Raw genomic sequence first — 26,893 nt, forward strand, 5'->3', positions numbered from 1 at the left:
CCTCGCTCACTTGGGTCTGTGGCCTTCTGAGGGGAGCCACGCTGTCCTCGCTGCCTGTGTTCTGGCCTTCAGTTGGGAAAATCTGGTTGCCCTCCAAGCATCCGCATACCACAGCTCTTAATTAAGAAAGTATGTTCCCATTTCATGTCACTCGAAAAGAATGAAAACAGTGACAGCATTTATTTATCTGCACTATCAATATCATTCCTGGTTCTGAGTCCACCGGGGGTTATGAGCCTTGAAGGAATTGACTGGGTTGTGAGAGCCTAACCTCGGCCGTGTGCTGTGGGGACGTGTGGCTTCTCTCTGAGAGGGAGGCTCCAAGTGAGGCGGAGGAGGGCCGGCAGCACCCTGGCCCCTGCCCTCTCCCAGCCGGGAGTCCACAGCTCAGCGACAGGAGGGGCGGCCTTTGCCTTCTTTGGTGTGATGTGGAGTCCAGTCCCCTTTCACTGGCTACCTCCCATTTTCTTTCTGAACCTTCCGAGAAGTAAAAGCCACCATTTCTTGAGTCTTCTAGAAGAGCTGCGATCTGTCTGAGGGGCGACTTTTCATGTGGGACCTGCTAGGTGCTGACACCGGGCAGGGGCTCTCCCGTCTTGCTAATCCCCCCGGGCGGCCTCGGCCTAACCCAGCGTGTCCGGGTGAGACGTGAGGCGGCTGGGCCCCTGTTAAGAGACTTGCCCGAGACGATAGAGCAAATAAGTCCATTCCGGCTGCTGGAACAGAACACCACAGACTGGGTATTTGAAACAACAGACATTTCTTTCTCACAGCTCTGGAGGCTGAGAGTCCAAAATCAAGGTGCCGGCAGGTTCGGTGTCTGCTGAGAGCTTGCTTTCTGGTTCACAAACGCACATCTGCTTGCTGTCCTCACATGGCAGAAGGGGTGAGGGAGCTCTCAGGAGTCTCTTTTGTAAGGGCACTAATACCGCTCTTGAGCGGGCTCCCTGCTCGCCACCCCATTGCCCAGCATCCTGTGCACTGTACTTGAATAATATGTGCTCTAATATGATCCGTGGTGGGACACTGAATCCATTCCAGTCTCCTTGGCCTTGGAGCCCAGCCCTTTCCTGGGCCCAGCCTGCCTTTGCAGCATATTATCTCCCACCACACTCCTGTGTGCACCTAGGGGCTGGTGAACCCAGCCTCTCCCTGGGACACTCAGCCCTTTGATCAAGGACACAGCTCGCTGTCCTAGAGCTTATAAGGGGCCTAGAGCCTTCCCCATTTCTAATCACCTTCCTCTAGATATGCTCCAGCCTGCCATATCCACTAGACCTCTGTTAACCACAGCGAAGGTCAGATGTCATGTCACACAGGCCACACCCCCATTCTTGGTCGCAACTGACCACCAGCTGTTAACGCTAAGCCCATTACTGGATCATTAACCGGCCAGTAAGTTTAAGGTATGTTTCCTCCCACTCTTCCACACACACCCCCAGTTGTTGAATTCAAGAAGAGAGGCTTAAAGTTGAAGGAACCTTCTTGTATCAAAAATCAGGAGAGCTTGGATGACAGTTTGTTAAATGAAGGACCCACAAGAGTAAAGCTAGAATAATTAGATGATCGGTGGGTACTTTGGGATAGAGGAGCCCAATGCTCCCTCATAACTTGAATAACGATAGCTTCTTTCTGGCTTGGAGGGAAGGGCCAATGAGACACATAGCCCAAAGCAGGATTTTCACTTTCTAGAAGAGTGGGCGTGTGTGTGTGTGTGTGTGTGTGTGCAGCACGTGCCTGCCTATGTGCATAACATCCCAGGGTTCTCTCAGCCTGAGAGATAGAGAGATTCAGAGACAGAGAGAAAAAGCTCTGCCCTTCTTTCCTGGAAGATCCTCCCCACCAAGCCCAACAGATCACACCTCGGAGGAGAGGTGTGGGCAGGGCCCTTGCAAGCTGGGTTTCAATGACAGGGAGGCTTCTGTGGAAACCGAGAAGAAAGGTCCCCTCTGCAGACGTATTACAGACCTCCCTGTGCTTCCAACTTGTATGGTCTGACTTTGCAGAAGCGACCAGCACCTTGGGTTTGCACTTGCCAATTTGCATCTCCTCCTGTCATTCTGATCAGTTTCCAAATTCATAGCCCCCCTTCTATGGCCTCCGTCTTTATTTCTAAAGGAACCACAAATGTTGCATTTTGATTTTGGTGGTGGTGGTGGCGATGCTTCCTCAGAAGATAAGCCCATTTATCTTTATAGAAGCCTGAGAAAAGAATCCAAATAGATGATTACTGATTCTTTTCTTTCTTTCCGGGCTTCCAGTGAGTGGCTTTCTTGCCTGGGATCCTCTGTACAGCTGGGAGAGGCATGGAACTGAGGTGCTGACAGCTTGTGTTGGAATCACATGGTGTTTACTGTGCTGCGAGTTTATAACAGTCTTGTTTCCATACTGACAGCAAACGCCATATGGAGAGAAAAAATCCTGTCAGATGAACCCTTAAGGAATCACAATATGGTACATGAAATCTCTTAATTGCTTTTGGAAATGGGGAGGGGCCCATCGTTCAAATCACATCAGCCATGCGGTTCTCTCTGCCATAACTGAATAAAACTGGAGTTTGACACAAGGTACTTTACTTCCATTCTGTCTGTGCTGGGGAGGTTCGGCTGATTGGGAAAGGATGAGGTAGCTTGCTTTCCTCACCTCGGTGGGGGGATCAGGTTCAGTGGGAGGCAGTGAGAACGCAGGCTGTATCTACAGGGCATCATGCTAACAGGTGCAGGCCACAGACCTGTCACCCTCTTAGCTCCCTCCCTCCCAGATTCCCTGCTGTGGCTGATGATAACACTCATCTAACTTGACATTTTATTACTGTCACTTGGGATCTTGTCTGCTCACGCACACATTCCACCCTGTTCAACAGAATCCAAGCCCCCTGAGGGCTGGGATTGCATCCCGTTCCCTCCCCCCCACCCCCACCAATTCTGGCACACATCGAGGTGGGTTAAATGTTTGTTGGAGTGGCCATTTGTGAACCGTCTGTGCATGGAGAGGTAAGGGAGTTAAGGCAGCAGTCCAAGGCGAGTTTCATCCCCGAAACCACTTGACGAGGGATCAAGAGGGGGAACTTGGAAGGTGGCTATCTGTGTTGATCAAAGCATCCACTCAGGAGAGAATGAGAACTTTTTGAGTGCCTTACACAGTGTACTTAGAACTGGTGACTGCCCACAAAAACAGTTCCTGCCTTCAGCCAGTTTACCCATGAGAGGAGAAGTGGGCTGTCAAACTCTCCAGCCTGTATGCCTAGGCACTTGCTCTTTTGGTTGCCAGAGACACAAACCCAACACCAAGTTACTTCAACATTCTGTCAGGTAAATAAATGTGCAGGCACCAGGATGGCCTCGGTGAGGCTGGCTTCACGGGCTCCTGAGATGTTCACACCACGGGGTTTCTTCCTTCGACATTCAGTCCTGCTTTCTCCCCTGCTTCATCCTCTGTGGGTTCTCACTGCCCAGTGGGAGAGACAATTATGGCAGCTCTTGGTGGACTGGTCCTAAGACCTCGGCATCCAAAGGAGAAGCAAGCGCCCTTCCTGTAACTTCTACAGGACTCCCACCAACTCAACTTCTATGCCTTGAACCACCATTCCGGCCTGGAGATAGAGAGCTCTGATTGGCTAGCACTGAGTCACATGTCTGTTTCTGAACCTATCACTGTGGCAGAAACAGGGACCTCTTATTGTTTAGGGCTGAGTCAGGTGCCCGTCCTTCATCCGGTCTTGTGTCTGGGAGATGAGGGCTCTGATTGGTTAGCCCAGGGTCATGTGCCCGTCGTGCGGCTCCCTGGAACCCAGGGCTGGATTTTTGCAGACTCAGCGGAGATTCCTTGAAGGAATGGAGATTGAACAGACCAAAAACCCGACAAACACAATGATGACATGGTGTTTAGTAAGCACTTTCTATGTGTTATGCTCTGTTCTGAGTCTTTCCTATGCATTGTCTTAGTCCTCATGACAGTCCTAGAAGATAGGTATGACTACTGTCCCCAGTTTACAGATGGAGAAACTGGGGTATAAAAGTGTTGGGGCGCCTGGGTGGCGCAGTCGGTTAAGCGTCCGACTTCAGCCAGGTCACGATCTCGCGGTCTGTGAGTTCGAGCCCCGCGTCGGGCTCTGGGCTGATGGCTCGGAGCCTGGAGCCTGTTTCCGATTCTGTGTCTCCCTCTCTCTCTGCCCCTCCCCCGTTCATGCTCTGTCTCTCTCTGTCCCAAAAATAAATAAACGTTGAAAAAAAAATTAAAAATAAATAAATAAATAAATAAATAAAATAAAAGTGTTAAGTCAGTTGCCTCAGGGCACAGGCAGTGACTGGTGAGGCTGGGGTTTAAGCTCTTTGGGTGTGAAAGTGAGTTGATGGTTGCATGCATATCCTTATTGTGTTCCTGATGTCCAGAGGAACTCCCCCCCCCCACCCCACCCTTGCTCCTCCTCTGCATTTGAGGAGGATACAGTCGTTCCTTCTGGTTTGCTCCTGAGGTCACCTGACTGTTTCTAGTGCAGCTGCACAATCAAAGATCCGGTGTTCAGTGCTTGAGAGGGCAGGAGGCACCGTGTCTCAGTCGGTCCTTTGAGCATCTTTCTGGTCAAAGAAATCACCTGTGGAGGCTTTGGCATCATTAAGGGAGAACCAGAAGATCCCCTCTCCCCATCTTACTTGCAACGTGTGCCTTTATTTTTCAGAGGAAGACTGAGGCCTAGAGAGCAAGTGAGTTGCTTAAAGTCACATAGCAGGTCATTGGCTCACACCCGGTCTCCAGGCATCCAGGCTCGGAGTGTTACACTACATTTCCTCTTGAGAACTCTCTTGGCTGCTGAGTGGCTGAGGGCTGGTCACTTCTCGTTTCCATGCTTCTAGCTCCTCAGCTGGAAGATGCAGGGTTTTCATAATTTGAAATGCTTTGGATTATAAGTAATTTTGAAATCAGCTCATAAATCAACTTTTCGGATGTGGTTTGAGCTGCAGGCATGGTTTGATCCAGGAATTCATGACACCGTGAGGACACGGTGGTGGGTGTCATTTTCCCAGCTCTGACCTCTTCTGTGCGTGAGCCTCATTATCACAACAACTTTCCTTGCAGGGTCAAGAACACGGCAAGTAGACCCTGGCCTCACCCCCATGCACCCCAACACCCAGAGGGAGAGAGAGCACTTCTGCTCGGTGTGCCCAGGCACAGTCTGTGGTCCACTCTGATTGGAACTGGCTTGGGCACATGCCTGCCACCCTTATCCAGTCACTAACTGGGGAGTGTGACAGGGTGATCGGCCACCCAGGGCGTGGAGGCATCATCCCCAGAACTGCTGGCATCTGGCATCAGGAAGGAGGAGTGAGCTAGGAACTAGAGTTTGGGTCATAACCGGTACCTTCCTCTACACCGCCCTGGTCCCCTCTGAGTCTGCACAGCCTGGAGATAAATAAGGGGTCCTGAGAATTTGCCAGTCATCTTGCTCCATCCATCTGGGGCTCCAGATCCAGGTGTGGGTTGATTGGACGGCCCAGCCTGGCTCTCTCCTGCATCTCACCACATTCTTTTTTTTTTCCCCCTCTGTTTCCAGACAGAGATTACTGCAGTTTATGTGACAAGCAGCCAATTGGGAGGCTGCTTTTCCGGCAGTTCTGCGAAACCAGGCCCGGGCTGGAGTGTTACATTCAGTTCCTGGACTCAGTGGTAAGTCCCTGCTCCCAGGGAGGCCCTGTGGTCCTCTGTGACCAGTGATTGTGTTTGCCCAAAGGAGAAGATAGGCCACATCGTTTATAAGGGTGAGAATGAAATTGTTGCTCAAGAGATGTCCAGCGCAGACTTTGAGGGTACTGACTTGTCTGCAAGTCTGCACCTGCTGGGTGACTACGGGTGACCCACCTTCCTCTGTGGGCCTCGGTGACTGCTGCTTTAAAGTGAAGCCCTGTCAGTTCTCTGATTCTGGGATCCTGGGTTAGTATACCAGGTAGTGCCTGAGGAACTTGGATGACACCCCAAGATGACGCTTGGATTCCATGACCCCTTCTCTTGGCTGAAAACCCATTTTCTAAAAGTCCAAAGCTTGTGTTTGTGTACCTGTTTACTGTCTACTTCTCTGCTAGAATGCAAGCTCCCTGAGGCCAGGACCCTGAGCTTCCTAGCACAGGGCCTGGCACCTACAGGCATTAAGTGAACTTTTGTGGGATGAACATGTGTTGGTCATTTCAAGCCAATCTGACAGTTGCTGGCTCCAGCGGCTGCTGGCATGTGTAGCTATGTTTGACACCATATGGAGACTTTCTTCTGATTTCCTAGTCATTGGTTTAACAGACGGTGCTTGATCTGCATGGGCTTTTAGGACAGGGTGTAGGAATGAGCAGGAATTTCTCAGCACTTGTGCAGGAAGGCCTCTCACCTCAGCCTGGAAGACCGCCCTTTGGGTGTCTATCCAAGGAAGGTGGACAGTGGGTGGGAGGGCAAGGAATGGAGACCAGTCATGTAAGGAGTGGGGTATTTCCAGGCTCCCGAGAGACCGCTGTTTTCTAGCGGCCCTAATGCCACCCTTGGCTGCGGCCATCCTGACCTCTGTCTCGGTTTGGGGGACAGCGCTGTGGGGCCCAAGTTTCTGTGTCTGCTTCAGGGTCTCAATGTGGATCTGTAGATTTGCAAGCCAAATTGCCCACTGAGCGTCTCCGCCAAAAGTCGCCTTCCCCCAGATCCCCAAAGCTACCAGGCCTGACATGTTCCCTACTCCAGTGACCAGCACCCATAGTCACCCAAGCCTGAAATCTTTGCAATGTCCTTGACCTCTCCATCTTCCTCATCTCCTCCCCCATCTAATCAAAGACCATGTGCTTGGTTCCTTGGCCTCCCACGGACCAGTTCCCTCCATCACCTCTGTCTTGGTCTCAGTGGAGGCTCCCAGCATGTCTCACATAAGCGACTACGATGGTTTTCAACCTTGGTTGAGCAATAGAAACACCTGGGGAGCCTTCAAAAAATACCAGTGCCTGAGCTGAAGCCCAGACTCATTAATTTGAATCTCTGTGGGGTGGAGGGTGAGAGCTAATATTTTCATAACTTCTCATAGTTTCAAACTGTAAAAAGTAAAGTCAAAGAATAGTCTATGCACCCTTCACCCTGCTTCAACAATTACAAACTCTTGGCCGGTCTTGTTTGACCATGTCCTCCCCGTCTATAGCATTTTGTAGTAAATATCATATATATTTTGCCCGTGAACATTTCAGTAGGTATCCCTACATGATAAGGGCTCTCTCTCTCTCTCTCTCTCTCTCTCTCTCTCACACACACACACCACCACAATACCCTTAGTGCAGCTCTAAAAAAAGTAATTATTATCATCAAATATTTGTGTTTAAATTTCCAACTTTCTCATACTTTTCATAAATGCATGTTTTGACAGGTTATAACCATCTCTCCTGTTCACCCAGAAGAGTGACCCATAGTCTGAATTCTGCTCTGTCACCCCATGTGTCATGTAATAGGTTTCTCTGTGTTGCTTGTAAATTGCTCATTGAATCTAGAAACCTGATCATATTCAGGTTCCTTTTTTTTTTCCCCCCAGCAGGGGCTGGGGGACTGACTTCATAAGTGGTTTTGTGTTCTTCCATCAGGGGACATTACTATCTCCTTGTCTTTCTTTTAGAGATGGCAGCAGGTTTAGGTATTCAGTGCCTAAATCTGTTGATAAATTAGGGGTTGCAGCCTGCCGACATTCTAATTTTGTCATTCCTTCTTCATTTGCTAACTGGGTGACAGTTCCTTTCAATTACTGTTTGGTTACCCACTGACAAAGTTCGTTCATTCTATCCCTGTATTTATGCTTTTAAAGTACCAAATCAGTTCACCAGCACCCTTCTGTAGTAGTAACCAATTTGTTTTGAAGGTGTGGATTTAAACACGGGATGCATTTCGATGCATGGTGGTTGATTCTCCATGGTCTCATTGTTGGCCCCCAGGTTGGCTTCTGAGCCCTTGAGAAGACCCAGGAGTCATGGACAGTCTCTTTGCTAAGTGGTAGGATGTGATGTGACAGCTCATCTTGTATGTTTCCTGCCCTAGACGTAGAGTCCATTGTATCTCCAAGGAGCCCCGGTTCCTTCTACTGGGAAATGATACTTGGAGACCACAGTTTGATACTAGGGGTGCTCATTACCAGTGGATGGGCCCTTATTTCTAATAGACATTGGTATTTTCCAAGTCACCCATGACTGTACTGTGTATCCAGGGCTGGGGGACATAGACAACCAGGATAAAGTCCACGTTCTGAGGCGAATACCAGACCTCCCTCTGACAGGCCCCCGAACCTGCACTTTCATCCTCGACCTTCGCCTGGGTCTTTCTTGAGCTGTGCGTTCCGGCCCTGCCACCTGACTTGCCGCCACAGAGGCTGAAGTCTCTCGGCCCCGGCTCCCTCACTCTCGATGCCTGAAATGCCCCCCACCTCCCCTCTGCCTGTTGAATGCCTGCTTGTTGTCTCGTACCCTACTCTCAGAAGCATTCCCCAACACCCCCTCCCTGCTGCACCCTCTGCTCTGGGTCCTCCCTCCAGCACGCACCCGAGCCTCAGTACTGGGCTGTGCTGGCAGAATGGTATGTTAGTAGGGAGTGCGGGCTCCAGAGAAAGACTGAAGGAACTGGCTGGTGGGGAGACCTTGGGCCGGGAGACCTTGCGGAACCCTCTGTAAGAGTTAGCCAGCTGAGTGTGTGGTGGAACAGCAGGGCAGGCAGGGGAACAGCTAGTGTGGCGGCCTGCAGGCATGGAATCTGTGGCTGGAGTAGAGGGAGCAAGGGCAGAGGGGGGTCTAGGAGAGGTGTGGTCATGAAAGACTTTGTGCCATTAAAGAACTTTGACTTTGACCTTGAGTGAAATGGGGAGCCACTGGAGGATTTTGAACCGAGCAGTGGCATGATCCGACAGGTTTCTAAAAGATCCCTGAGGCTCCTGTGTTGGAACAGGTAGGAGCTCTGATAGGAGCTACTAAAGATGAGAGCTGATGGTTGCTCGAGCCAGCGTGGGAGTGTTCGGCAGTGGTGACAGTGACTGCATTTGGGGCGTGTTTTTGAGGCAGAGTTGACAGTACTTTCAGATGCAGTGTGGGCGAGACAGAAGAGTTATGGATGGCTTCAAAGTGTTGACCTGATCGGATGGAAGGGTGGTGGGAGAGAAAGGCTGTGGGAGGTGCGTTTGGGGGAAGACCAGGAACTCCATTTTAGGCACAGGCGGCTGGATGGTCTCCCGGACACCCAAGTGGGGATGATTGAGGGGAGATTGATGTTCAATTCTGGGGTCTGCGAGAAAGTTCAGGGCTGGAGATGGAAGACTGGGACTTGTCAATACACAGCTGGTATTTAGGGCCATGGGCTGGGCAAACTGACCAAGGAGACAAATGTGGAAGGAAAGATGAGGACCAGAGCCTGAGCCCTGGACCAAGGCTGCTCCCCGTTTGGAAACGATGAGGCATCACCAGCTTTGAGACTCATCTAGAGAGTTGATGAGGCAGAGCAGGGCAAGGCTGAACCCAGGAGCCAGTGGAATTTTCCAGCCACGTGTCTTGTTAGACGCTTATAGTCAGTTTGAGAAGAAGAAGAAAAAAAAAAAATTCAATGGATGCCCATTTTCATTCTGGTCGTGCAGACGCTCCCTTTTGCTGGGCCTGTACCAAGAGCTTTTTTTTCTGGAAAGGAAATGTGAGTCTGGCTCCTCTGTTGATGCGACAAATGCTCTTTACATACGTCTTAACGCGGCCGCCACTCCTAGAGCCGACCCGCCCCTTGCGTTTTGTCTGCATCTCTGGGAATGAGCGGGGCCTTTTCATCACCCATCTTGACGTCAAATGACCAGCCTTTGGAACACCTCTTTTACGCAGGAAGACTTTATTGAGTTTTCCAGGGCTGGCGCAATTCTTGTCTGAAATATGTTTTTTTCCTTCCATCCTGCCTGGAACTCCAAGGAGGCAGCATACAGCCCCGGTGCTCCCTGGCTCAGCCAGCACCGTCCACACCGTTCCCACCTCTGTGTTGAATTCCTACCAAGCGGAGTTTATTAAAAATAACCCGTCCTCGTCAGGCTCTGACGTAGTCCCCGGGAAAGGCTGCTCTCCTGCACAGTCCTAATGTCTGAGTTTCTCAAGTCAAGCAGGGGACTCATGGCTGTCTTAAAATGGGGCCTGGGTGATTCGGGGGTGGGGCGCAGGACGGTGTGTGTATCGTTCATCAGAGGTAATTCTGCAGGGGTCATTCAGCCTTCATCTCGGTTTTCAAGGGCTTTCTGGGAGCCTCAGAGGGGCTCTCTCATTGCCTCCCACGGAGAAACAGAGTCAGTGGCCAGAGTCAAAGCCATGACTAGATTTGGTTTCAAAGAGGATTTGCCCATCTGGTCAGGGTTCCAGTGTAACCTCCTCAGGACAACAGAGTCTTTGCACGGACTCCTTGAAGATTGATGTACTGCCTCTCTCACCTGTTTTCTGGGAGCCTTGATGGCATCCCGGCTCACCTGAAACCCTCCTATCCCCCCACTTGGGTGTGACTGAAACTTTGCAGGTTTCTTCTCTTTGGGGTTAGGGGAGGTTTGGCAGATACTCAACCAGTTTTTCAGCACTTCTTTACTGAATATACCCAGTATATCATACTCCGTTCTAGCAGTTGGCGGCTACACGCTGAGCAGAAATAAGTGCCTGCCCTCATGGCACTGGCTTTTTGATTAAATGAAAGATTGAAAAATAAATACATAAAGGAAAATTTCAATGAAGTGAGTGATACTAGCCACGAGTTTAGAAAACTAAGTATTCATTATCTATTGCTGTGTAAGAAATTACCTCAACACTTAGCGGCTTGAAACAACAAGAAACACTTACTATCTCACGGCTTTTGTGGGTCAAAAATTTTGGAATGCTTTCCCGAGATGCTGCTGGCTCACGGTTTCTTAAAAGGTTCTATTAAGATGTTGGCTGGGGCTGCAGTCATTCAAGGCTTGATCTGTTTCCAAGTTTATGCACTTGGCTGGTGGCTGTTTCCAAGTTTATGCACTTGGTGGTGGCTGTTGGTTGGAGGCCTCTGTGTTTTCCATGTGAACCTCCCCACGGGGCTGCTTGAGTGTCCTTCTAACATGGCTGGCTTTCCCCAGAGTCAGTGGTCCAAGACAGCCTGCTAGAAGCTGCAATGTCTTTTATGACCTAGCCTCAGAGATTCCATACTATCATGGCCCCATTATCATGTTTGCACAGGTTAGCCCTTTTCAGTATGGAAAGAGACTTCTCAAGAGCATGAGTAGCAGAAGGCAAGGATTATTAAAGTCTCCATCTTGGAGACTGGCAGCTACAACTATGAGGTTACAACGAATGAAATCTTGTATCAGGAAATGCTGAAAGCCACTTCAAGCCATTCATTAGACTATAGGGAATCACTTGAAATCAGTGTGCAATCACCTGGCTTTAAATATGCCTGGTTATTCTGAAATTATTTGTAAAACAATTTGCTCTGTCTCATCAGAGTAGTTAAGCATCCTGCTTCTCTTATAATTCAGACCCAGTATTTGTCTTGTCTTTCTATCACTTTTGTGCTCTCCCCCAAAGAGGAAGCTGGGAGGGGAGTAACCATTCTTCAGATGGACGTAGAGACCCTCAGAACAGTTGGTGAAGCCAGACCCAGGGATCAGGGTCATTTGAAGAAGTCTAACACTTATAAAATGGGTTCATATAGCAGAAGCCTATGGAATTTTCCAGTGTCCTGGATACCCCACCCATTCTCCTGTCCTAGAAGCTGCCATGTTGTTAATGGTGTGACCCACAGTCCACAGTTTTCTGGAGCAGGGATGAGCATGTGAGCCAATGTAGGCCGATGAGCTCTTTCTCTAGAATTTGTAAGCTGGAGAAGAAGTCCTTCTCTGGTAAAGAAGGCTTAAAATAAAAATATTGAGAGCTGTTGACTGCCATGTGCCACTGGAGCAAGCCAGTCAGCACTGAGAGAGGACGAGGCACGTGTGGGCACGTGCACACACACACACACACACACACACACGCGCACACACACGTGCGCGCACACACAGATGAGAGTGGGTTCCAGAAGCCCTCACGTTGCTGGTTCCTGGTGGTCCAGGCCTGGCTGCATTTTCATTCTCCTCACAATTTGGTTATTCAATCCATCCTTGATTTCTAGGCGCTAAGAGATAACGGTTCTGCCTGAACTAGGTTAGGTTGACGTTCTTCCTTAGAACTGAAAGAGTAATAGGGAGAGTGAAAGGCCTTTGCACAGTGAGCCTTGTTGGAGAATGAGGATGGAGAAATAATTCTGGGGCTAGGGGAGAGAGGAGCAGCAGCTAGGCAGCCCAGGGGTGGTAGATGGGGTGGGGAGAGAGCCACTCTGGGCTGAGGCTGTCAGGAGGACGATGGGATAAGCAGAAGGTGAGGGTGTGGCCCCTTTGCTATGGGAGCCTGACAGCTGCTGGTGAATATGTCACCTCACCCCAGAGGTCCTTCCTTCTTTTTAACCTTTGCCCCAGCCGGGGTATGTTGCACAAGCACACAAGGACTGTGGTGCTGTCGAGGATAGTCTGGGGTCCCCTTGGGGTCACTGCTACCACTCTCGGGTTGTGTTCCTACATGGCCAGGAGGCAGCTCCTCCCTCCCTTCTTTGTCTGGTCACATCCCATCTGTTGCCTTTGGGGGGGGTGGGGCCAGTGACTCCCTTCCTGACCTAGGCCCAAGAGGGCTCTTCAGATGGCAGCTGGAGACCAGAGAACATTCTGCCCAGGTAGATACAGGCTTTGGGGCTGACCAGGCCCACCCCACCGTCAGACCCCTGGGGGATGCCCCTTTGTAAGTACTTCTTCATTCCAGCTGGGGAGCAGAGAAGCAGCAAGTTCAGGGCCCAGCTATCTGAAGGACTGTTCAGTCAGGATCCCGGCAGGAGATGGAAGGCCCACCCACGAGTGAGTGCGGGGCTGCTGATGAAGTGCCAGGCAGGGTGGGGACATCAGTGGTGCTGATGCGGTAAGTCAGGGCCTTTGCCACCTCTAGGTCTGCAGGGACCAGGGAAGGGACCGATGCAGGCCAGCATACCCCAGCTGGGTCTTTAGAAGTGGGGTCCGGGAACCATGGTGCCCAGGTGGGCAGGTGACTGCCCACCCTGTCGCCTGCCCCACACCAGGGTGGAGAGTGATTCCACAGAGGCACATGGAGACCTCCAGACCACACGGGCAGCACAGGCAAGGCGCCGAGGCCGGTGTGGGTGGAGCTGGGTGTTTCTCCAGAAAGGGCCGTGGTGAGCAACACTGCCAGCCAAGCACGTCACTTGTCCCTGCCGCGAGGACTGTGGAAAAGCTGACCACATTGGTAATTACAGCAGCCCGAGGTGGCAAGACCTCATAGCATCTCTGACTTCATCTTCTTGTCGGGGCAGGAGAAGGTCTCCCAGGAGGAGGAGGTGACATCTGAAGTTGGTCAGAGGCCGAGAGGGATCCGGCTCAGCCTCCGCTCTTTAAACCAGTGCCGGCTTCTTTGAAAACGTGGCAGGTCCCCTTTTACTGGCTTGCGGGCCTCGCATTTTTAGAAATCATCAGAGGAAAGTGTGTTTTAATAGGCCATATTTTCACCGGCATTTTCTGAGATTGATGATGTAATTAGAGCAGACCAAGAGGATGAAACATTAGGTTTATAAACTAGGATGCGCACAGATGTTTATACTCTTCGGCAGGCACAGATCTGTAAATGATTTTTTTGCCTTAAACCTAACGTAGTGTTTTGCTCTTTGTGTTATAGCAGCATCTCCTCCACAAAGGCCATTTCTGCGTTTGGCATAAATCACAGTGCGAACAGAGGCTCATGAAATGGTGCCTCCCTCCGTTGGATGTACGTCGGGAAGAGAAATGCCCTCCAAGTGGATCGGCATAGGTGCCCTTTGGCGCTCTGGCTGTTAGGGTTGAGCTCACAGGTTTCAAATGGGCCTTACAGCAGGGACGACGGCTCGTGTCCCCTCTGGTGAGGGAAGGGGAGAAGACCTATCACCCTCTCTGGGTGGAGGGAACCCCCTTACAGATGGAGGAGGTCACGGGGGCACTCCTCGCATGTAGTTTTCTCTCTTCTCATTGAAGTCTTTGTGTGCCCTTGCCCGAGCCAACGCTAATTGTAAATTTCTAGGCTGTTGGCCCAACCTCTTATTTGCTGCTCATGTTTTCTGGTTTTCGCTGATTTCAGCAGCTTCTGCCCACTACCTGGGCAAGAGTGTTCCCATAGCAGTGGATTCCCGGGTGGTCCCCTGCCTCTGGTGCTGTGATCTGCCTGAGCTCTGCCGGCCAGGCTGAGCCGCCATGGTGCCTTCTCTCTGTCGGAGGCCTCTCGGGGGTCACTGTAGAGACACGGCCTGTCACTCCAGGTGACTTAATCAGTGTGGAAAGCCCAGCTGGAAGCCTTCTGTTGGTTTTCTGCCTCCCAACACAAATGCTCTTCAGGTGGTGGTGACCTGACATGGACTCTCAAAGAAAGGCCTTTTGATCCTGGGCTGGGGATGCCTGTCCCCGCGTGCTCCCGGCTGCCTCCCTGTGGAACTGTGGCGCCCAGCCGCCCAGCCGGGCCTCTGCTGGGAGGTAGCTGACCTGAAAGTGATGTTATTTTTTTAACGTGGGTTTTAGTACCCAGAGCAATAATATTTTCAGCTGGTTATTGAGGCTGATTAATGAGCTTCAAGCCTCCATTTGGTTAAATAGAGCTGCCTTCACAGATGTATTTTGGGACAGTGCAAATCCAGGGTTCTGCATGGGATTGAGTTACCCCGAAAGGTGGTCGGCCATTTGCCCGGGGCCTGGGCCCTGCAAAGCAGTCTGGGTAATTCCCATGGTGCCAGACCACGAGGCGGGTTTTCAGAGCAACAGGACACTGGGTGCTTCTCTCTTCATCCTCGAAAAATGGTGGTCAGTCGTGCTCTAGAACGACGAGCCCCTTTGGAGACATAGTTCCCAGCCCTCTCACATGCTCGCTCTATTGTATTTGAACTGGTTATTGGTGCTCTCAGAGCCTCAGTTTCTTCATCTGTAAATTGGGTGAGCCTATAACCTACTCCACACTATGTGTGTCCGGGGGGTGGGGGGAGGGCAGATGTGCACACATGTGTTAGTTTGGGGGGATCGTTGGGGAGCATAGGGGGGACAATAGCAGGAAAAACTCCGGGGGAAAGAGCCACCGTCTCTCCTTAAATAGTCTCACGAAATCATCAATCAAATCAATTCAAGAAATGATCAATCCCACGAGACTAGTCTTAATAAAGGTGTGGAGGCACTGGCCTTGGCAGGGACATGCACTGAGACGGGTGGCCCAATGGAAGTCAGGAGGCTTGTGCTCCTGTCCTGGCTCTGCTGTGACCAGCTGTAGGATTTTAGGTCAGTTCTTTCCTTCCCTGAGCCTTGGTGTCCAGCTCTGAAAAGTGAGGGAGTCGGATTCCTTCCAGAACCACGATCCCATCGCTCTGTGATCCAAATGATTGAAGTGTTCATAGTTCTTCCTCGGTGAAAATCACTGCGTCTTGATTCTCTGTGAGAAGAGAAACGGTAGCACAAGGAAACTCAGCCACGTTGTGGGGAAGTGTGCCAGGCTGCATCCGTGGGCTTTCCAAATGCGCCTGTGCTTTCCCTTGTCCAGGAGGCTCTTCTGGACCGGCCTGGGGGAGAAACTGGACCCTAGGCACTGGGCTGAGGGGTTGCCCTGAACCACGCCAGGAGGGCTGGGGCGCCTGGCTCCACGGTGTTTCAGTCTGTCTGTGTTGACGTCATTTCCTCTCTTTTGAAATAACTGTGCTTTTGGACCGAGGTTGACAAATCCTTGGGTGGTGGATTTTGAAATGGTTGTAAACAATGTGCAATTAGTTCTCTTGTCTAAATGAGAAAGGCAGGCTTACCCAGGCTTCTTGTTAACCGGAGGCCTTTCCTCCTCTTGGCAAAGGCATCAGATGTGAGTGAAGGAGCCCCTTTTGAGGTCAAGGAAAATAAGGTTTGTCTTTTGGAGGTCCACTGACTTGGCCAGCGATCTGGAGTCCTAAATTCCTTGGTGTTGTTGACAAAGAGCTCTGGTGTGGAGGTCGGCTGCTACCTCCCTGAGTGACCCTGGGCATGTCTGCTGAACCTCTCCTGCCCTTCACATGCGGATGAAGGGGTATGGCAGTGGCCCCCCCCCCGGCCTCCCGTGTCACTACCTGGGCTTTTTTAAGGTTCAGATAAGAACATGTGAAAAATCTCTGTGTGTTCATTTTATAAGCTGAAAGCTGCAAAATGTAAGGCATCGATATTAATGTTTTCTCTTGGAAGGCATAATAATGACGGGGTGATAATTATGCAACTGTTCATTGAGCAGTATTTATTTTTTTTTAAATTTTTTTTGATGTTTATTTATTTTTTAAGAGAGAGAGTGTGAACAAGGGAGGGGCAGAGAGAGAGGGAGACACAGAATCTGAACCAGGCTCCAGGCTGTCTCTGAGCTGTCAGCACAGAGCCTGACGTGGGGCTCAAACCCACAAGCTGTGAGATCATGACCTGAGCCGAAGTCAGATGCTTAACTGACTGAGCCACCCAGGCGCCCCCATTTGAGCAGTATTATTATGTGCCTGGCTCTGGGCTAAGAACTTTATCACTTTCTGTCTGCACAAGTGCCTTGTAGTAGGTGCTTTTTCTATCTGCATTTTAGAGTTTAAGGAATTTGTCTAAGGTCACGCAGCTGTAAGGTCTGAGTGACCTGAGGGCAGGACAACCTCTCCGGACCTTCCCGTTTGGTGGCTGGTTATTTTCCAGGGGCTTCCTGTGATTTATCGAAGTTGGTGGCTCTCAACCCCTACCTGCCAGGGGCCCTGCCCTCACAGCTAGAGGGTGTGTCGGTTGGTGTGCGGTGGTCTGTTTGCTCCTGATGATTCTAACGTGCAGCCCGAGAGGAGAGGGCCTGCCCTGAGCACGTGTTCACGGATGGTGCCAAGTAGGCTGGGCTGCACGTCAAGGCTCCTTGGCCAGGTCGGCTCCCCAGTCCAGGCCTCAGCTTCCTGCCTTGTGGAGGAGGGGTTAGTCCCTTGACCTCCATGGTGTCTTCTCTGGGGCTGCTGAGGTTGTGTAACCATGAGAAGCTCATGAGCAGTTCTGATACTGTTCGTGTGCTTTTTCTCTTTCAGGCAGAATATGAAGTTACTCCAGATGAAAAACTGGGGGAGAAAGGGAAGGAAATTATGACCAAGTACCTCACCCCAAAGGTAAGAGGCTGCCCCAACCCCACAGCAAGAGGAAAAGGGAGGTCTTTTAGAGGAATTTGGGCCCTGGATCCGTGCCAGGCCATGTGGGGGGCTGTAAAGCACATGTAAAGCACGCACAGCCACGGGGCTGCAGAGACCCCATATCTCATCCTCCCCCAGCAAGTGCCCAAGACTGGCGAGGCCCAAGGTGGGTGGGCCTGGGTGGGGAGGCCTGCTCGCTGGGGCCCAGTCCCCTCCAGGGACCCCATGCTGGCCATACCCAAGGATTTGTAGCTGGACAGGTGGAGGCCTGGCCCAGCTGGGGTCAGGAGTGCCCAGAAGAAAGGGCACAGCGGGCGTGGTTTGGAGAGGTCGGTGTGGAGGGAAAGGGCCCAGGGGTGGGCAGGAAGGAAATGGGGTGGCAGAGGCGACATTGGGTGAATACATACAGAATGTGGAGGATCCTAAAGTATGTTCTGGGTATACTGATGGGAGAGGGGCCCCCACGGCCCTACCTCAGGAGCACCCACACCCCAATTCTGAAGGAATAGTACCAGCCCCTGGGGTCCTGGTGGTCTTGGTTCCCTAGAACCTGTTCCTTCTCACCCCCAACTTGACAGATAAAGGTGGTCTCCATCTGGTTCAGAACTTGGCCTGGGAGCCTGGGGTTCTAGTGCCATTTTTTCTCCCCACACAATCCAGTCATGTTCCCTCACTGGGCCTCAGTTTCCGTTTCTTAAATGTGGCCCTCCCTGCCAGACCCACCTTCTAGAGGTCTTAAGAGCCTGAGTTGAGACCTGTACCCACACAGTTTTGGGTGTGTCCTGTACCCTTGTGGGCCAGCAGTGGCTTCCTCCTCCTCTGGGACTGGGCACGCCCTCTGTCCCAGGCTGCTGGTGGACTGGGGCTACCACAGCCTGTGTGACGGGGTCCTGGCTGTTCACCGTCCACACAGAGTGTGCCAGGGAGTAGCAACACAGGCATGCAGATCAGGAAACGGCTTCACCCCTAGTTTACCATGTGACCTTGGTCCTCCTCTCCCGGGGTCTCAGTGTTCTTTGCTGTAAAATGGGTGAGACTTGACCAGATAATGGCAGAGGGTCCCTGCAAATGGGCTCATCGTGGACTCCGTTCTCTCAGCCTACACTGAATGACACGTGATTCACAAGATAAGAACCAAACAAGGAGAAAAATGGGAGATGCTTCAGTCAGAGAGAGAGGGGTGTTGGCAACGAGGCATAGAGACTCCCCGGATGTGCCATTTAGCCCCTGATAAAAGACCAGCCCCGCCCCTACCTGCCTGCCACCTTGGGGGCGCTGCCCCGTGGCTGGTGTCCCTTCGCAGCCGCACCAAAGCAGGATGCAGTTACACTGGTTTCCGGCCGCTGCTCAGGGTGACTCCACTCAGACAGGGAGGGTCGTGGGCCGAACAATCCGGGTCACGTACGGCTCCTTCAGCACCAGGTGGCCTTCTGACAGCCAGCGACACCCTTGCAGAGGCATCCAGGGTGACCTCAGGGCTTTCTACCCACAGCAGCTCCTTCAGACTTTAAAATCAGGCCTCCTCTCCCCTGCTCGTACAGACTGTCTCTGCATATTTGTGTAGGTTTTAACTCCGTGACATGAAAGTCCCTTGAAGTGGTACACCCCATCTCGATGTTCTCAGCAAGGGTCCCAGGGGGTCCTTGGCAGCTCTGGTCCCACCTCACACCCTTGCTGCCCTCTCGGGAGTTACGGAGGTCCGGGGGGCCCTGTGCGTGTGGGGTTCCCCCACCGCCAGGGTCTCTCGTACCACACCGAGTCCCGCTCTGGGTGCTCATCTCCAGCATCTGCAGGTGGCCGGGGGCATCTCTGTGCAGTCTCACACACAGAGATGTCTCCTGCGTCACTTCCTGCCACTCGTGCCGAGCCCTCACCCCTACTTGTCATTCTCTCGCTGCCTCCCCTTGGGGTCTCTCTGTTTCTGCTTCCTTCTGTCCGCGTGACGGGCAAGCGCTCACGGTACGTCGGCACATTTCAGAAATGAGAGGATTCAGTTCGTAAAATGCCCCCAGACGCTGAGCGGGGCCGGCTCCCTCTGCACACGGCGTGGCCCTGGGCACATGTGGCTGCCCGCTCCGTCTGCGGGGCCCCTGGGCAGCTCTGCCCTGCTTTGTTTCAGACACAGGCCTCTTTGGCGTCTATGGAAGCGCTCAGGTTGAAAGTGGTCAAGAAGGAGACGTGTCTGAGCGGGGTCCCTGTCCACCCGCACTTACAGCTGCTGACGTGCGGCTTTTGACCTGGTCACCTCTTGAAACAGCAGGAACGCCTTGGGCATAAGCAGGGCCCAGAGGCCCGGGGAGGTGGGCGAGAGCAACAGCTCACCAGCTGAGCGCCCCCCAGGCGTTGTGTGTGCTGGCTTCCATCTCTGGGACACAAGAGGTGGCCAGGTGGCGGCCAGGGCCCAGGGAGGCGAGTAACATGCTGCGGCCACTCAAACGCTAGAGTCTTCAGCTGCCCTCAGCAAAGGCGGTTTCCGCAGTGCCTGAGCTTTGCCAGTCCGGCTCTGCATCTGCTCCCAGTTTGGGGCTGCCCACCCGCTGGTATTCCCCCAGACATGTGTTGAGGACCCACTGTGTGCAGACACGCTCACCTGATCCCTACAGCTACCACGTGATGTGATTCTGTTGGCTCCGTCTTATGGTTGAGCCCGGGGAGGCTCAGGAGGGGCTGTCACCGTCCCAGGTCATGCAGCTGGGACTTGAGCCCCTGGTCTTCACCCCGTGGTGCACCGTTTCCCACTCCTGGCCCCTCACTGCCCCCTCCTGCCACCCTGCCCGGGAGCATCTGCGGGCCTGGCTGTGATCCACAGGGAGGATGAAGTGTTCCTCTGCTCGGCCCTGCCAGCTCCTCAGGCCCATCCAAGGGCTGCTGCAGGGGACTGTTTCACTCTCTGCCGACCAGAAGCCTCTGCTGGTGGACCCCATCCTGCCCTCCAGACCTCCCTGCCCCTGCTCAGCGCTGCCTCCATTTCCTGGAGGGATGGGGCCCAGACTCCTCATCAGCTCAGATGGTTTTACAAGTGCCTCAGAGCCTGCCAACATTTTTTCCTCAAGTACTCCTCAATTTAAAGAATTTAAACCACACCATGTGTTATGGCCCAGGGGCCTGGGGGAGGTGGTCGAAGCAGTCCCACGGGGCGACTGTTTTTCTACAATAAATTTCACACTGCCTCCCAGTCCTTCCTGTAGACAATCTCTCAGGAGCCGTTTTCACTTCTCAGTTCTGCAGATGGCCCAGGTGCTGGAGAGCCAGGGGTGAGGCTCTGGCATTGGCCCTCAGGTCTCTGAACAACCCCCAGAGTCATTGTCCCCAAACCCAGACTGTCCTTACCCTGAGCGTGTCTCAGCTCTAAGCAGCAATTCCAAAGGGTAGGCTGAAGGACACTGATCATCTGAGAAGCTCTGTGGGCAACCACATGTGGGCAACACTATCTGCTGCATGTGCCCCTTGTGAAAATTCACCTGGCACGTGAGCATCTCAAAGGCCCTAAGAAGTCCTGCAATAAAGGAACCTGTTTAACTGCAGACAAAGCATTTCCCAAACTTATTTGACCATAAAACCTTCCACCACCACCCCCCCCCCCCCCCGCCGCCCAAATTTTACACCCTGCTGAATACATCTGTGGCTACAGAACACATCCAAGGGGCTTCATGACCTGGTTTCCTTCTGCTTCAAAATGCTTTCTCCTGATACCCCTCTCACAGGCCCCACACTGGGCTTTGGCCCAGTCTCTTCTTGACGACCACATCTCGTTGTCCCTATTGAGGCCGTTCCCCACAAGGCCCTTCACCTAGACCCTTACTCTGTTTTTCTCCCTTCCCTGTTCCTCAACCTGATATCTTGGCTGCACACAGCCCCTTGCCACTGGTCAGATGCCATCACACCTACTTGGGCGGTCACCAAGCACGCCGCGCTGTGTCCCTATGCAAGTACATGAGGTCGGTGCTTCCGTGCCCCGGTGCAGGGGTTCTGAGGAGCCCGCCCTGCAGAGGGTGACACACATCAACGGGTCCGTCAGCGGCAATGTGACGGGAACAGTGGCGGAACTGTGCAAAGGGAAAAGGGAAGAGGGGAGGAGGATCCTGAGAAGCTGCCCCTAGACCACCCTGGACAAGCCAGGGAGGCTTCTGGGAGGGTGAGGCAGCTGAATCAAATTTTAAGGTGATGAGGAGGAAGAGACCAGCTATGAATGAAAGGAAAGAGGGGCGTTTCATGGGCAAAGGTATAGAGCATCACCTGGGAATGTTTTGCCCCCCAGGGGACAGTTGGCAGAGACTGGAGATATTTTTGATTGGCACAACTGGGGGGAGGAGCTACCGGCATCTAACAGGTAGGGGCCAGGGGTCCTGTTGAGCGTCCTACGATGCACGGGACAGCCCCGTAACAAAGTATTTTCTGACCCCAAATGTCAGTGGCGTTGAGGTTGAGAAACCCTGGTATAGACGTGGGCAAGGGTGTAGCGGGAGTAGAAGGTAGGGGGATGGGGATGCCCTGGGCAGCAGGGCCTGGCAAACCATGCTGAGGAGATTGACACCATCCTGGAGGCGGTGGGAGCCGTTTGCGGTTGAGGCTGGTTCCTCTGACCACATGGAGAGCAGGGGATTGGTGGGGGGACTGGAGGCAGAAGACTAGGGAGCTGATGCAGGTGCCACGGGAGTGACTGCGACCCATGCTGGGACATGACAGCACGAGGGTCTTGGGAAATGTTAGCAGGAAGGAGTTCTTGGGGGCGGCCAGGTATGGGGTGTGAAGGGGAAGGGCAGGAGACCCAGGTGACTCCTGGTTTTCATCTTGAGTCACTGAGTGGGTGCAGCGCCCCCAGGAAAGACAGAGGACGTGGGACATGGGCAGAGATGGTGGCATCTGCTCTTTGTGGGTGTCCCCTGCACCTGCCAGTGCTGGACTCACGGCTTGCAATCATTGTGAGCTGCTTTGAATGAGACAGCGAGAGGGCCCTGGGAAGCTTCCTTCCGCGAGCCCCTCACCTCGTGTCCCTTGTGTCTTTTCTTGGGGAGCTGCCACTTGGCTGGTTTTTGTTCCCCGGCATCTGACATGGTGTGTTTGCTAGGAGTCTGGCTGGAAAATCCCCCTCGTCCTAAGTCAGAATTTATGCCTGGAGCTGAATTCTCACTCCCTGTGCGATGACGCCCTTCAAACCCTGGCTTGAAGGCTTCCTTCCTGAGAGGCAAGCCCACTCCTTGGATACTGCCCAGATCTTGCATCGATTGGCCAGACATGGCCAGCTTTGCCCTGGGGGCTGTTGGAGACACCAGCCCTGGGTGGGCTTTGGAGTGCACCGAAAGCGGGGCTCTAACACAAAGGCGGCAGAGAGCTGCAAGAAGACCTTCTGGAACCAGGTCGACCTGGGTCGGAGGGCAGACTTGGCCTCTTTCAGCTGCGTGGCCTTGGGACAGTTACTAGCCTTCCAGCTGTCAAGTGGGTGGGGTGGTGGCGAGGGTCCCAAATGCCAGCAACTACACAGCTCAGGGGCTGGTCCGTGTTAGACACTCGCTCGGTGGGGGCTAGCGTCTGACTTTCCCCCTCCTCTCTGTGCTTTCAGTACGAGGCTGTTGAATGAGGAAATCACTCAGACGTGAACTCCAGCTGTGGGGTTGAGCGAGGCCAAGGAGGGGTCTGGAGGGCCCCTCTGGCAGAGGCTGGCCAGAGAGGCCAGGATGTTAGAAGGCGATACGTTCGTCAGGATGATTAATACTAGCTGCTACAAGAAACACCCCCCAAATCTCAGGGCCTTCGCACAACAGAGATCCTTTCTTTCTTAGGCACAATCCGATTGGGTCTTCGGCTCTCCTGGGTGAAGACCAGGGGTCCTGGCTGCTTTTGTGGCCCCACCATCTTGAAGGTGTTGTCTCATGGTCACTGCCAAAGGGGAGGAGATGAGTGAAGGAAGCGCTCAAGCATGAACTGCCTTGTTAAAGCTCCCCTGGCCAGCAAGGGAGGTTGAAAGATTTGGGGGAGCATACGGAATACGTCTTTCTGCCTACCTTCTCACCTCCCAAACCCCTAAACTGAAAACATTGTCTCTGTGGCAGGCTATCTCTGATGCTGGTGAGACAGCCATGAACATGGCATGTCCTAGAAATAGTCAAAGGTATGTCAGCTTGGAGAAGCTGGCCCCCGGGGCAGATCAGATGTGTGTGCTGAGCTCTGTAGAGATCCAGGCAGCTCCTCTTCCAGGTACCTGCAGACCAGAGGTGATATAGGTGTTCGGAGTGGTGGGGCGAGGGGCAGGCTTGCTCTGAGCTGGGGTGCACCAGGAAGTAGTTTTAATTATAGTAATAAATAAAAATATGTGATCACGAAAGCATCCATCACTACAGACTTTAAAATATTGGCTTTATGGAGATATAATTCACATGCCATAAAAGTTATCCTTTTAAAGTGTGCAGTTCAGTGGTTTAAAATATTCACAGAGTTGTACCACTATCACCACTATTTGCATCCAGGACATTTTATCACCCCCAACAGAAACTCTACTCATTAGCAGTCACCCCCTGTCTCCCTTTCCTCCCAGCCCCTGGCAAAAACTAATCTACTTCCTGTCTCTGTGGACTTGCCTATCCTGGACATTTCATGTAAATGGAGTCATAGAGCGCATGCCTTTTGTATCTTCTTCTACTTAGTATAACGCTTCAGGGTGTACCCAAGTTGTAACGTATTTAAGTACTTCATCCTTTTTCATGGCTGGATAGTATCCCACTGTATGGATAGACCCCATTGTTTTTATCTTGTCACCAATGGATGGACACTTGGTTTGTTTACACTTTGGGGCTATAACGAAAAACATTGCTGTGAACATTTGTGTACAGGTTTCTTCCTGGACATGTGTTTTCATCCCCCTTGGAGAGATACTTAGGAGTGGAGTAGCGGGTCACAGGGTAAGTCGGTGCTTAGTCATGTGAGGAACTGTCGAGAATACTCTGGAAGGGGCTGCGCCATTTTGCATTTCCCCCCGGCTGTGCATGAGGGTTCCCGTTTCTCTGCATCCTCACCAGCACTTGCCATTTTCCCTCTTTTTAATTTTATTCATCTTAGAGGGTGTGAAATGGTATCTCGTGGTGGTTTTGATTTGCGTTTTCCTGATGACTGACGATGCTGAACGCTGTTTCATGTGCTTATCGGCCATTTGTGGATCTTCTTGGGAGAACTGTCTATTCAGACCCTTTGTTCATCTTTAAATTAGGTTGATGATCTTCTTAAAGTTGAATCCTAAGGCTTCTTTGTATGCTCTGCAAACGAGTCGTTTATCAGATATGTGATTTGCAAATATTTTCTCCCATCCTGTGAGTGGTCCTTTTACTTTTGTGATAGTGTCCTCTGAAGCACAACGGGTTTTAATTTTGATAAAATTCAGATTCAGTTTTGTTACTTGTTTTTAAATGACTTGCTTTCATTTTGTCTTATCTATCCTTGTCAGAAGGCCTCGGGGTTTGGGGGAGCAGGGTGCATGTGGGGACAAATAAATCATAGTGCACGTTAGGCCCATGAACCTGGCTTCCCCTGGAGAACCAAAGCCCCATTGCCAGTTGGGAAAAGCAGGGCCAGGCACGGTCCTTCACGAATATTCAAAAAGTCCCTCTATATTTCTTAGGCTGTCTGTCTCCAACACTGCAATGCCATATTACACACCTGCTCTTGGCTCCTTCTGTAGCAACTCTCCAAGCTGGGTATTAGTGTACCCATTTTACAGGTCAGGCAGCCAAGGTCGGGGAAAGGAAGAGGCTGGTCTAGAATTGTGGGGGCAGGGCTTCAGGCGAGTCCCCGAGTATCCTGCATCAGCCATGTTGTTTGTAGGACGTCTCGCCATGATTCATTTTAACTGGGCTCATAAGCAGTTGTGCTGGGCCTCCGTCTTTGAGCTGTGCCAGCCCAGTCACTGAGGCCTGGCAGATGGCGCCCAGTTTTGATGTGGGTTTGCTAGGTAGCAAAAGGGGTAGCTCAGACCTGGTAGTGGGTTCTGCTGAAAGGGCCTGGACACCAAGGTGCACTGGTAGGTTGGGTCAGCCTTCTGACACGAGCCGGCTTGGCAGCCTCTGTGGGATGCTGGGAACGCCCAGGGCGGGCAGCTTCTAGAGGGCACTTCTTGCTGGAGGTCTGCCGGCAGGATATTGTTCTCTGGGCCCCACATAGGCACATGCCTCTTTGCTTCTATAAACAATGATAGGGTAAAGCAGGGAAGTTTGTTCTCGTTAAGGGGAAGTTACCCATCAGCCTGAGTTTTTGCACAAAAGAAATCTATTCCTAGTGCTGGTGTGGCTCTCCGGAAAACATCCACCTTTTAAAAAGTAAAGAGCTTGAATGAAAGGAAATAATAATTATTCCGAGTTCCTCTTTCTCTGGCCCCTTGTCCCCTGCTCACTTCACTGGCGCCTCCCCCTTCCCGACCCAGGAAGCAGATTAGAAGTCAGCTAGCCCAGGCTGGCTAGCTTCTTGGTGGGGACAGTTCCTCGGCCTTGAGGAGGGCAGTCGGTGGCTTCAGTCCTTGCCCTGAAGAGCACACAGAGCCCCAGTTCTGCCCCTTCCAGCTCTACATCCTTGGAGCCTCAGTCTCCCCGTCTGAGTATCATGGCCATCCTTCATTCCTTTCTAAAAAAAAAAATTTGTTAATGTTTATTATTTATTTATTTATTTATTTATTTATTTATTTATTTATTTATAAAATTTTTAATGTTTATTTTTGAGAGAGAGACAGAGACAGAACATGAGCAGGGGAGGGGCAGAGAGAGAAGGAGACACAGAATCTGAAGTAGGCTCCAAGGCTCTGAGCTGTCGCACAGAGCCTGATGTGGGACTCAAACCCACAAACTGTGAGGTCATGACCTGAGCCGAAGTCCGGCACTTAGCTCACTGAACCACCCAGGCACCCTTATTATTTATTTTTTGAGAGAGAGAGAGACAGAGAGAGAGCAAGGGAGGGTCAGAGAGAGAGAGGGAGACATAGAATCTGAAGCAGACTCCAGGCTCTGAGCTGTCAGCACAGAGCCTGATGTGGAGCTTGAACTCATGAACCGTGAGATCATGACCTGAGCTAAAGTTGGACACTTAACTGACTGAGCCACCCAGGCGCCCCCCCATCCTTCATTGTTGCTGTACCTTCACAGATTTTGCTGAATCTGCATACCAACCTTACAATTGTTTATAGGTTTTTTTTTTCTTTTAAGTTAACTCATGTCTTTCTGTTTAATTTAAAATAAATGAGTTTCGGGGCACCTGACTGGGTCAATCGGTGGAGCATGCAACTCTTGATCTTGAGGTTGTAAGTTCGGGCCCCACGTTGGGTGTAGAGATTACTTAAAAATAAAATCTTTTAAAAAATAAAGTTTCAGAAGAAACTTGTGTTCAGGAACATGCCTGGAAAACCAGTATTTGTTTGTCATACAGAAGGACAACTGGGAAAGTGGCATTAAATCCTAGCCGCATCCTCTTGTGCCTGCCTAAGGCTCTGAGCCTAAGGCCACCTTTCTCTTCGTTTGGAAGGGAGATGAGTGAGTATGGGAGAGGTGTTAGCAAGATGGTGGCATCACACCGAGACTTTCTTCTTGATGACAGGAGGCTCAAAGGAGAATTGAAAAGGGAATACCTCTTTCACCGAGAGCGATTCGGAGTATTGTGTCCCTGCACCTCCTAAGACCATCTCGTCATCTTCAGAAAATGCTGGGCT

The 26,893-nt window shown here is 51.8% G+C and overlaps 1 protein-coding gene across 2 annotated transcripts in view; it reads left to right on the top strand.

Moving 5' to 3' along the window:
• Positions 1-26,893, top strand: part of GRK5 (G protein-coupled receptor kinase 5) — a 217,169-nt gene that overhangs the window by 141,566 nt on the left and 48,710 nt on the right. Inside the window, exons 3-4 of one of the 2 annotated variants that reach the window (XM_003994462.6) lie at positions 5,552-5,664; positions 17,116-17,193. In XM_003994462.6, the coding sequence (XP_003994511.2) occupies positions 5,552-5,664; positions 17,116-17,193 (191 nt within the window). The remainder of the gene's footprint in view (positions 1-5,551; positions 5,665-17,115; positions 17,194-26,893) is intronic. The other variant, XM_023240995.2, reaches the window with a different exon arrangement.

This window comes from Felis catus, chromosome D2, assembly GCF_018350175.1.
Source record: "Felis catus isolate Fca126 chromosome D2, F.catus_Fca126_mat1.0, whole genome shotgun sequence".
NCBI lineage: Eukaryota > Metazoa > Chordata > Mammalia > Carnivora > Felidae > Felis > Felis catus.